Source organism: Oncorhynchus kisutch, linkage group LG5 (genome assembly GCF_002021735.2).
Source record: "Oncorhynchus kisutch isolate 150728-3 linkage group LG5, Okis_V2, whole genome shotgun sequence".
NCBI lineage: Eukaryota > Metazoa > Chordata > Actinopteri > Salmoniformes > Salmonidae > Oncorhynchus > Oncorhynchus kisutch.
In genome coordinates, this window is record NC_034178.2 from 22821214 (window position 1) to 22833957 (window position 12744).

General features: G+C 42.6%; 1 protein-coding gene across 2 annotated transcripts in view; it reads left to right on the plus strand.

Annotated features, from left to right (window-relative positions):
- The window catches only part of unm_sa1614 (un-named sa1614), a 112771-nt gene extending 103035 nt beyond the window's left edge, over positions 1-9736 (plus strand). For both annotated transcript variants that reach the window (XM_031824690.1, XM_031824691.1), the window contains exons 25-28: positions 5100-5161; positions 5409-5584; positions 6093-6215; positions 9091-9736. In XM_031824690.1, coding sequence (XP_031680550.1) covers positions 5100-5161; positions 5409-5584; positions 6093-6215; positions 9091-9165 — 436 coding nt within the window. In that variant the 3' untranslated portion in view covers positions 9166-9736. The remainder of the gene's footprint in view (positions 1-5099; positions 5162-5408; positions 5585-6092; positions 6216-9090) is intronic.
- The last annotated feature ends 3008 nt before the right edge of the window (positions 9737-12744 follow it).

Here is a 12744-nt window from a genome sequence, read left to right on the forward strand (position 1 = left end):
ACATGCGTAGATCATCCTTTCGTCTACTCTGCGTCTCACAAAGACACGGCTGTTTGAACCATAAATCTAAAATTTGGACTCATCAGAAAGAAGGACCGATTTACACTGGTCTAATGTCCATTGCTCGTGTTTCTTGGCCCAAGCAAGTCTCTTCTTCTGATTTGAGTCCTTTGGTAGTGGTTTCTTTGCAGCAATTCGACCACGAGGCCTGATTTACACAGTCTCCTCTGAATTGTTGATGTTGAGATGTGTCTATTACTTGAACTCTGTGAAGCATTTACAGAGTAGTCCGTCATTATAAATAACATTTTTTTTCTGACTTGCCTAGTTAAATAAAGGTTAAATAAATAATGTGCAAAGCTGTCATCAAGGCAAAGGGTGGCTACTTTGAAGAATCTCAAATATAAAATATATTTTGATATGTTTAACACTTTTTTGGTTACTACATGATTCCGTTCTTTATTTCATAGTTTTGATGTCTTTACTATTATTCTACAATTGTCAGAGTTGTGTGTTCAGGTGGCAGGGAAGTCAGGTGCAGGAGAATCAAACTGAATGAAATGGAGTTGTTTAATAACAATAAATGAAACCTAACTCCAACACTAAATAACAATAAGACAACGTGGGTACGAGGACCCGTCGCGCTCCAATACAAACAGCACAACACTGAACAAACAAACAATCTCTGACAAATACATGAAACAGAGGGTTAAATACACAACAGGTAATGAATGGGATTGAAACCAGCTGTGTAGGAAGACAAGACAAAACCAATGGAAAATGAAGAATTGATAAATTATGGCTAGAAGACCGGTGACGTCGACCGCCGAGCACTGCCGAACAAGGAGAGGCTTCGACTTCGGCAGAAGTCGTGACAACAATGTAGAAAATAGTAAAAAAATTAAGTGTCCAAACTTTTGACTGGTACTGTACAGTCATTGCCAAAAGTTTTGAGAATGACACAAATATTAATTTCCACAAAGTTTGCTGCTTCAGTTTCTTTAGATATTTTTGTCAGATGTTACTATGGAATACTGAAGTATAATTACAAGCATTTCATAAGTGTCAAAGGCAATTTACAATTACATGAAGTTGATGCAGAGTCAATATTTGCAGTGTTGACCCTTATTTTTCAAGACCTCTGCAATACGCCCTGGCATGCTGTCAATTAACTTCTGGGCCACATGATGGCAGCCCATTCTTGCATAATCAGTGCTTGGAGTTTGTCAGAATTTGTGGGTTTTTGTTTGTCCACCCGCCTCTTGAGCATTGACCACAAGTTCTCAATGGGATTAAGGTCTGGGGAGTTTCCTGGCCATGCACCCAAAATATCGATGTTTTGTTCCCCGAGCCACTTAGTTATCACTTTTGCTTTATTGGCAAGGTGCTCCATCATGCTGGAAAAGGCATTGTTCGTCACCAAACTGTTCCTGGATGGTTGGGAGAAGTTGCTCTCGGGGGATGTGTTGGTACCGTTCTTTATTCATGGCTGTGTTCTTAGGCAAAATTGTGAGTGAGCCCACTCCCTTGGCTGAGAAGCAACCCCACACATGAATGGTTTCAGGATGCTTTACTGTTGGCATGACATATGTCTGATGGTAGCGCTCACCTTGTCTTCTCCGGACAAGCTTTTTTCCGGATGCCCCAAACAACCGGATACCCCAGTCCATGGTTGATTTAGGTGCAATCTTACTGGCAGCAATATCCTTGCCTGGGAAGCCCTTTTTGTGCAAAGCAATGATGACGGCATGTGTTTCCTTGCAGGCAACCATGGCTGACAGAGGACGAATAATGATTCCAAGCACCAACCTCCTTTTGAAGCTTCAGGTCTATTATTCAAACTCAATCAGCATGACTGAGTTATTTCCAGCCTTGTCCTCGTCAACACCCATACCTGTGTTAACGAGAGAATCACTGACAGGATGTCAACTGGTCCTTTTGTGGCAGGGCTGAAATGCAGTGGAAATGTTTTGGGGGAATTCAGTTCATTTACATGGCAAAGAGGGACTTTGCAATTAATTCCAATTCATCTGATCACTCTTCATAACATTCTGGAGTATATGCAAATTGCCATCATACAAACTGAGGCAGCAGACTTTGAGAAAATGAATATTTGTGTCATTCTCAAAACTTTTGGTCACGACTGTACAAATGAGATGAGTAAAGCAGTATGTAAACATTATTAAAGTGGCCAGTGATTCCAATTCTATATAGGGCTGCAGCCTCAAAGGTGCAGGGTTGCGTAACTGGGTGGAAGCCAGCTAGCAATGGTTATTTAACAGTTTGATTGCCTTGAGATAGAAGCTGTTTTCAGTCTCTGTCCCAGCTTTGATGCACCTGTACTGACCTCGCCTTCTGGATGATAGTGGGGTGAACAGGCCGTGGCTCGGGTGATTGGTGTCTTTGATGATCTTTTTGGCCTTCCTGTGACATTGGGTGCTGTAGATGTCCTGGGATTGCAGGTAGTTTTCCCCCGGTGATACGTTGGGCAGACCGCACCACCCTCTGGAGAGCCCTGCGCTTGCGGGCGATGCAGTTGCCGTCCCAGGCGTTGATACAGCCTGACAGGATACTCTCAATTGTGAATCTGTTAACATTTTTGAGTGTTTAGGGGCCAAGACAAATGTCTTCAGCCTCCTGAGGTTGAAGAGGCGTTGTTGCACCTTCTTTAGCACACTGTCTGTGTGGGTGGACCATTTCAAATCGTCAGTGATGTGTATGCCAAGGAACTTGAAGTTTTCCATCTTCTCCACTGCGGTCCCGTTGATGTGGATAGGGGTGTGGTGCTCCCTCTGTTGTTTCCTGAACTCCACGATCAGCTTCTTTGTTATGTTGACTTTGAGTGAGTGGTTATTTTCCTGGCACCACTCTCCCAGGGCCCTCACCAACTCCCTGTAGGCTGTCTCGTCATTGATGGTAATCAGGCCAACAAACTTGATGATTGAGTTGGAGGTGTGAGTGGCCATGCAGTCATGGGTGAACAGGGAGTACAGGAGGGGGCTGAGCACCCACCCTTGTGGGGCCCCTGTGTTGAGGATCAGTGAAATGGAGGTGTTGTTTCCTACCTTCACAGCCTGGGGGCGGCCCATCAGGAAGTCCAGGACCCAGTTGCACAGGGTGGAGTTCAGACCCAGGCCCCCGAGCTTAATGTTGAGCTTGGAGTGTACTATTGTGTTAAGTGCTGAGCTATAGTCAGTGAACAGAATTCTTACATAGGTATTCCCCTTGTCCAGATGGGATATGGCAGTGTGTAGAGCGATGGCGATTACATCGTCTGTGGATCTATTGGGGCGGTATGCAGAAGTGGGTCTTTGGTGTCAGATAAGGTTGAGGTGATGTGATTAAAGTGAGTGCTATGGGGCAATAGTCATTTAGTTCAGTTACCTTTGCTTTCTTGGGTACAGGAACAATGGTGGACATCTTGAAGCAAGTGGGGACAGCAGACTGGGAGAGATTGAATATGTCCGTAAACACTCCAGCCAGCTGGTCTGAGCATGCTCTGAGGATGTGGCTCGGGATGCTGTCGGCAGCATTGCGAGGGTTAATACGCTTAAATGTCTTACTCATGTCGACCACGAAGAGGGAGAGCCCACGGTCCTTGGTAGCGGGTCGCGTCGGTGGCACTATGTTATTCTCAAAGCCGGTGAAGAAGATGTTTAGCTTGTCTGGAAGCAAGATGTCGGTGTCTGCGACATGGCTGGTTTTCCCTTTGTAGTCCGTAATTGTCTGTCGGCCCTCCACATACGTCTCTTGTCTGAGCTGTTGAATTGCGACTCCCCTTTGTCTCTCTGTACTGACGTTTTGCCTGTTTTATTGCATTACGGCGGGAATAACTACACTTTTTGTATTCGGCCATATTCCTAGCCACCTTGCCATGATTAAATGCAGTGGTTTGCACTTTCAGTTTTGCGCGAATGCTGACATTTATCCACGGTTTCTGGTTTGGGTAGGTTTTAATAGTCACAGTGGGTACAACATCTCCTATACACTTCCTGATAAACTATGTCACCGTATCCGTGTATTTGTCTGTTATTCTCAGGCTACCCGGAACATATCCCATTCCTCGTGACCAAAACAATCTTGAAGCATGGATTCCGATTGGTCAGACCAGCATTGAATAGACCTTAGCACATGTACATCCTCTTTGAGTTTCTGCCTATAGGAAGGGAGGAGCAAAATGGAGTCGGATCAGATTTGCCGAAGGGAGGGCGGGGGAGGGCCTGGTAGGCATTTCAAAAAGGTGTGTAGCAGTGGTCCAATGTTTTTCCAGAGCGAGTACTACAGTCAATGTGTTGGTAGATCTTCGCTAGCATTTCCCTCAAATTTCCTTTAAAATCCCCAGCTACAATAAATGCGGCCTCAGGATATGTGGTTTCCAGTTTGCATAAAAGTCCAGTGTAGATCTTTGAGGGCCGTTGTGGTATCGGATTGAGGGGGAATATACACAGTTGTGACTGTGTTAAGATAATTCTCTTCGGAGGTAATGTGGTCGGTATTTTATTGAGGTTTTCTAGGTGATCAAAAGGACTTGAGTTTCTGTATGTTATCACAATCACTCAATGAGTAGTTAAATGAAACATACTTTCTTCTTCCCGGAGGAGAGTTCTTTATTCCTGTCAGTGAGATGTACTGAGAACCCAGCTAGGTATATTGACTGGGACAGTATATCCCGAGAGAGCCATGTTTCCATGAAACAGAGTATGTTACAATCCCTTGTGTCTCTGGAAGGAGATCCTCGCCCTGATCTCGTCTACTTTATTATCCAGAGACCGAAAAAATTTGTGAGTAATATACTCGGAAGAGGTGGATGGTGTGCACACCTCCTGAGTTGGACTAAAAGTCCACTCTGAATACCTTATTCCAGAGGAGCAGCCTCTGGAATAAGTTCAATTCCCCTAGGGGGTAGGAACAAAGGATCCAATTCAGGAAAGTCCTGGTCGTAATGCTGTATGAAATTAAATGGAGCAAGCCATTCAGACCAGCCTTACTGATTGAGCCATCGTAAACTACATTCAGGAACTGTCACCAGATACATCAATTTATTCTGTCATAACACTGTGCCAACTACTGTATACATTGTCTTTCCCTGTCCATTTCAGCTCAGGGTCTCCAAAATACTCTGTGACTGCCCTCAACTCCCTATCTGAACTGCCAGAGAGAGGTAAATTATTCTATCTATATTTTACAGATTGAATCTATTTTACTTATTTTTGTATCACACATATGAAAGCACATCCTTTTCAGGAGCAACATTGGGTAACACCTATTTCTTGAAGTGGTTGGTAGTTGTAAAACTACACATGATCATTCTCCATAGTATGCTCTCTACATAGAAATCAACCACATTTATTTCACAGACATAACGGGCGAGTGTCTTTATTGATCGCTCTCCCCTTTGTGCCCCCTAGGATTCCGCGCAGATGGAAAGAGCAAAAAGTCCCACTTTGTCTATCAGATGCCTCAGCCCAGCAGCAGACACCCTCCTCTAAACTCCCCCATGGCCCCCCGCTCCATCAGCCTGCAGTCCAATGGGGCCTCCTCCCACCAAGGCGATCCCCCACACCCCATGCCCAGGAGAGCACTGGTGAGAGGGGGCAGGTTGACTCTTTTCCTTACATTATTTTTGTTAGGGAGGACAACAATTCATTTTCATGAATCCCCCCGCGCCAAAGTTTAATTTTCATCAACAATTGTTTGATTTGGTTGGTATTTCCATTTAGTGGAGGTCAAGGCATAGCAGACTATATTTAAGTTGGCAATAGCTCTATCTGCTGTGACGCAAAGGCTCCGGCAAGTAGTTGGCAACTCTAAGTCTTAGTCACCACACCAGGATTAGATGCTCAGTCTGATATCTTTACTTACTCTAATGACAGAAAAATCTGAACATTTTGACATTTTCCCTGAATCATTACTGTGGGGCATACACCTATTTTTCTCTACTGGGTGTTTTCCCCCTCACAACAAATATTTTATTTTTGGTTAAGCACAGGTTTGGCTTAGTCACCCTTAGGGATGGTGTAATGTTTGTATTTCCTTACTGGTGTGGTGTTTTCACTCACTAGTGCTGTTGTCTCTATCTGCTTGTTTTCCAGCCCAAGCCAAAAGTGATGCGGGTCCAAGCCATCTATGGCTGTGTGGGTGACCACCATGATGAGCTCACTTTCAACGAGGGCGAGGTATTGGTTGTGCTTGGAGAGGACGATGCTGATTGGTGGGTAGGTACCTCTCAGTTACAGGTAGAAGTTGCCCTCAGACACATATTTTGGCAGTAGGCCTTCTTCAGTGTGTAGGTTCAAAGTTTTGGGGCAACAGCTTAATTGAAATAGTAAACAAAATGTACAACCTATACCTTTATTTTGACAGGGAAGTCATACTGAGACTAGGGTCTCTATTACAGATGAGCCCTGCATAAATACATCAAACATAAACAATATACAAAATATATATTAAGAAAAACAGACACAGTTAACTCAGCTGTTTGCAATTAGCGCTGACCTTAACCATTCATTGAAGGGGTAAACCAATTAGTGATCAGTGTTTAGGAAGGGACTCGTACATTCTGTGTTATCCAGTCTGGTCAGTCGTGTAAAGCCACAGGATTGGGTCTGCTCTTCTGTTTCTGTTGTGTAAATAATCCCAAGGTTTTACAATCCAACATGCACCATTAGAGAGCCAGGGGGGTCAATCTTGTTTCCAAACTGTAACACTCCGTCACATTTGTACAAAAACACTGGGCCCTCAGACTTTTACTGTTGTTACCTCCAGTATCATATTTCTTCTGTCTGTAAAAAGTCAAGTGATTTACAGTAAATCCTTGTGAATTGTGACAGAAATCCCTGTTCAAATCACAAGTTTCCCTTTCCTGTCAGCTATTGTATCTGTTTGATAATTGACAGAATCATTTACTGATTGAGTAAGGAGATGGACATCCAAAAGAGATGCTTGTCAGTTTGCGAAACAAGGGGAATAGTTCGCAGACGGACAGCGGGACAGCTGGAATTGGTTCGGCCAGATTCCTCTCCGTTGACCTTGTTTCAGTCTTCATATCTGCATCAATGAGTCGTCGACAAAACATCCAACAAGGCCCTCATAATGCCTTCCAGATTAGGTTTTGACCCTCGACAATATCCTACAGATTGCGCTGGCGAAGAAATACACTACATGGCCAAGAGTATGTGGACACCTGAACATCTCATTCCAAAATCATGGGTAGTAATATGGAGTTTGTCCCCCCTTTGCTGCTGTAACAGCTCCCACTCTTCTGGGAAGGCTTTCCACTAGATGTTGGATCATTGCTGCTGGGACTTGCTTTCATTCAGCCAAAAGAGCATTAGTTGGGCGCTGATGTTGGGCAATTAGGCCTGGTTCACAGTCGTCATTCCAATTCATCCCAAAGGTGTTCGATGGGGTTGTGGTCAGGGCTCTGTGCAGGCCAGTTATTTTATTCCACATTGATCTTGAAAAAACATTTCTGTATAGACCTCGCTTTTTTGTACGGGGGCATTATGCTGAAACAGGAAAGGGCCTTCCCCAAACTGTTGCCACAAAGTTGGAAGCACAGAATCGGCTAGAATGTCATTGTATGCTGTAGCGTTAAGATTTCCCTTCACTGGAACTAGGGGCCTAGCCCGACTCCACCAAAATTTACAGTTGACACTATGCATTTGGGCAGGTAGCGTTCTCCTGGCATCCACCAAACCCAAATTAGTCCGTCGGACTGCCAGTTGATGAAGCGTGATTTATCACTCCATAAAACGCTCTAGAGTCCAATGGTGGCAAGCTTTACACCACTCCAGCTGACGTTTGGCATTGTGGATGGTGATCTTAGGCTTGTGCGCAGCTGCTAGGCCATGAAAACCCATTCATGAAGCTCCTGAGTAACAGTTATTGTGCTGACATTGCTTCCAGAGGCAGTTTGGAACTCGGTAATGAGTGCTGCAACCGAGGACAGATGATTTTTAAGCGCAACGCGTTTCAGCACAGAGCGGTCCCGTTCTGTGAGCTTGTGTGGCCTATCACTTCGCGGCTGAGCCATTGTTGCTCCTCGACGTTTCCACTTCACAATAACAGCACTTACAGTTGACCGGGGCAGCTTTAGCAGGGCAGAAATGTGAGGAAATAACTTGTTGGAAAGGTGGCATCCTATGACGGAACCACGTTGAAAGTCAATTAACTCTTCAGTACGGGCTATTCAACTGACAATGTTTATCTATGGAGGTTGCATGGTTGTGTGCTTGATTTTATACACCTATCAGCAATGGGTGTGGCTGAAATAGCTGAAAGGGTGTCCACTAATTTCAAGGGGTGTTCACATACTTTTTCTTTTTTTTTACAGAAGAGTTACAGATTCCGCAATAAAAATGTTAAAGTAATTTCAGATTGAGCCGACATATGCATAGTTTAAAGCTAAAGCTGAACTTCTGCAATGTGGATTGAATAGTTAAGAAAGAAAACAAAAGTAAGATGGAAAGACAAGTATAGAATGTCTAGTCCAACCCAAAGATCCCCTTTCATACAGGATACAGACCTGGGTTCAAATACAGGTGTATTTGAGTATCTGTTATTCAAAATACTTTTTTCTGTATATTTTAGTATTTCCAAATACACAGCCCGAAAACAAATAAATACTTTTATTCGAGTTTTTGAATGGTTATTTGTAAAAGCAAATAAATGGGTTAAAAGCATGGGACTGTATTTGAGTCAGTGTCTTGTATTTTCAAATGCTTTCCGTGTGTATTTCCAAATACATTCCAATATTCAACTACTTGTCTTTTCAAATGTGAAAGTAATTGAGAATATTTGAAACAGTATTAGAACCCAGGTCTGACAGGATATAATGTCAATTGTATTCTTTATCTTCTAGAGCTCTGATATAACTATGCCAGAAACCCTATATAGGAGGGCTATAGGATAAACAGCTTCCTCTTCCTCTGGATACTCAATAGGCCATCTGGTTTTCCAATGGAATCTCCCCCCAGTAGTCACAAAAGCAGACAACCTGAACTAACAAACATACAAATGGGGTGTAGATGGGTCAACGGTAGATTTTTTTGTGCAACCCATCAATATTTTGTTATTTTGTCCTCACAGCATGGATACGTTGAGGGCCAGCCAAACAAGAAAGGCCTGTTCCCTTCATCTTTCGTCCATTTGTTGTCTGACTGACACAAGCCAAAAGCTGGAGGGCATGTTCTGGAAAGTAACCTGGCAACCTGCCACCCTTCCCAATGACTTCAGGACCAAGCTCAAACTTATTCCATACCTTACCTAATTGTTAACCTAAAGATGTAGGGGCTACCGGACCTGGGCTCAGACATTCCTTTGAGTTGTTAGGGGACCTTTTTTCCTGAACAATGTCTGTTTTTTCTGGTTGTGTTTTGCTTTTCGTGTGTTGTGTATTTTAAATGGATATATATGAATGAGTAGTTTAATGTGTTTTGTGTATTTTGATGTGTATTGTGCTATACAAGGCTCATCTGGAAAAGAAACCTTGGTTTCAGCAATGACTCCCTAATCAAAATAAAGGTAAAAAAAAAAAAAAATACCCAAGGATCATGGGGCACTCTGGGAACTTTGGTTCTGATCATGAATGTACGCCGATGGAGAGAACATTGTTTGAACATCACCGCTCAAGTTTTCATCATCTTGGGGAAGCCATATGTTTACATTTTCTGCTTTGTTTTTTTGTGTGACCAAATCTTTATTCATTTTTCTTTCTTGGGGGGGGTGGGGGGGCTACATGCACAATACATACAGTGGGGAGCCTTGTGCAGGTCTACAATTTTGGCCCTGATGTCCTTACACAGCTCTCTGGTCTTGGCCATTGTGGAGAGGTTGGAGTCTGTTTGATTCAGTGTGTGGACAGGTGTCTTTTTATACAGGTCACAAGTTCAAACAGGAGAACAGGAGGGCTTCTTAAAGAAAAACTAACAGGTCTGTGAGATCCGGAATTCTTACTGGTTGGTAGGTGATCAAATACTTATGTCATGCAATAAAATGCAAATGAATTACTTAAAAATCATACAATGTGATTTTCTGGATTTTTGTTTTAGATACTGTCTCTCACATTTGAAGTGTACCTATGATAAAAAATTACAGACCTCTACATGCTTTGTAAATAGGAAAACCTGCAAAATCGGCAGTGTATCAAATACTTGTTCTCCCCACTGTATATTAATATTATTGAATAGTTAACTTGCATCCAGTCGTGGGCTGCCAATCAAAAATAAGAAAATAAAAATAAAAGCAACACAAATGCAAAGTATTAATCGCCATGATTATAACACAGAGCCAACAAGTAACAATACATTTAGTATGTAAAAAATAAAATAAGTAATACTGTTTGTATGTTTGGACTTTATAGATTGTTTATTTGGATGTGTTGGGTTTTAGCTGAGGTTATTCTTTAGAGTCAAGTGTATTTGTCCAGGACTCAATTGTTTCTTAATTAGCACCATTCATTATCACTGTAGATCATTCTAATGGTATAACTTCTAATATTAACTGTATCTTCTGAGGAATTTGGAGAGAGAGGTGATTGCCATTTAGGAGCCAAGATCTTTTTTTTTTGCGGTAGTGCTACATGCCAGCAGTGATCATCTCTGATTTATTGAGAGATCCAAGGACCTATCATCGTTAAGTAATATAGTATATGCAAAGCATTGAATATTTAAAATCACGCACATACATTTTGTAACTTTGTCCCAGTTGCATTTAACTGCACTCCCACATCATATGAAAGAATGTGTCTACCTGATTTAGGGGACACGGTTGTGAGTTGGGGCCTGTTTCATCGTAAAACGTTTCCTTTGTGTTAAATACAGTCTGTGAACACACTTAAAATCTCTAAATTGATGGTTTCGGATTGCAGGATGCCGAGGTCATATTTTTTGTTCAAATTCACTTAGATATGTGGACAATACTTTTTTAATGGCTCGCTCAGAATATGAGCTTTCCAAAAGTTGTTTATACAGTGCATTTGGAAATTATTCAGACCCCTTGAGTTTTTCCATATTATGTTACGTTCCAGCCTTATTCTGACATGGATTAAGTATTTTGTTTCCCCTCATCAATCTACACACAATACCCCATAATGACGAAGCAAAAACAGGTTTTTAGACATTTTTGCAAATGTATTAAAAATAGAAACTGATATGACATTTACATAAGTATATTCAGACCCTACCCTACCGTACTTTTGTTGAAGCACCTTTGGCAGCGATTACAGCCTTGAGTGTTCTTGGGTATGACCCTACAAGCTTGGCACACCTGTATTTGGGGAATTTCTCCCATTCTTCTCTGCAGATCCTCTCGAGCTCTGTCAGGTTGGATGGGGAGCGTCGATGCACAGATATTTTCAGGTCTCTCCAGAGAGATTCAATTGGATTCAAGTCCGGGCTCTGGCTGGGCCACTCAAGGACATTCAATAACAAGCCACTCCTACATTGTCTTGGCTGTGTGGTTAGGGTCGTTGTCCTGTTGGAAGTTGAACCTTCGCCCTAGTCAGAGGTCCTGAGCGCTCTGGAGCAGGTTTTCATCAAGGATCTCTGTACTTTGCTCCGTTCATCTTTCCCTCGATCCTGACTAGTCTCCCAGTCCCTGCCACTGAAAAACATCACCATGAATCACCATAGGGATGGTGCCAGCTTTCCTCCAGACGTGACGCTTGACATTCAGACCAAAGAGTTCAATCTTGGTTTCATCAGACCAGAGAATCTTGTTTCTCATGGTCGGAGAGTCATTTAGGTACCTTTTGGCAGACTCCAAGCAAGCTGTCATGTGCCTTTTACTGAGGAGTGGTTTCCATCTGGCCACTATACCATAAAGGTCTGTTTGGTGGACTGTTGCAGAGATGGGAGAACCTTTCAGAAGGACAATCAACTCCACAGAGGAACTCTTGAGCTCTGTCAGGTTCTTGGTCACATCCCTGACCAAGGCCCTTCTCCCCCGATTGCTCAGTTTGGCCCGGGCGGCCAGCTTTAGGAATAGTCTTAGTGGTTCTTAACATCTTCCAATTAAGAATGATGGAGGCCACTGTGTTCTTGGGAAATTTCAATGATGCAGACATTTCTTTGGTACCCTTCCCCAGATCTCTGCCTTGACACATCCTGTCTCTGAGCTCTACGGACAATTCCTTCGACCTCATGGCTTGGTTTTTGCTCTGACATGCACTGTCAACTTTGGGACCTTATATAGACAGGTGTGTGTGTATACCTTTCCAAATCATGTCCAATCAATTGAATTTACCATTGGTGGAATCCAATCAAATTCTAGAAACATCTCAAGGATGATCAATTGAAACAGGATGCACCTGAGCTCAACTTCGAGTCTCATATAAAAGGGTCTAAATACCTTATGTAAATAAGGTATATTTGTTTTGTGTTTGTAATAAATTTGCAAACATTTCTTAAAACCTGTTTGCGCTTTGTCATTATGGGTGAATTGATGAGAGATTTGTTTTAATCCATTTTAGAATAAGGCTGTATGAAGCAAAATGTGGAAAGGTCAAGGTGTCTGAATACTTTCCCGATATGCACTATATGATTTTTTTTTTTACCTTTATTTTACTAGGCAAGTCAGTTAAGAACAAATTCTTATTTTCAATGACGGCCTAGGAACAGTGGGTTAACTGCCTGTTCAAGGGCAGAACGACAGATTTTGTACCTTGTCAGCTCGGGGATTTGAACTTGCAACCTTTCAGTTACTAGTCCAATGCTCTAACCACTAGGCTACACTGAGATCAGT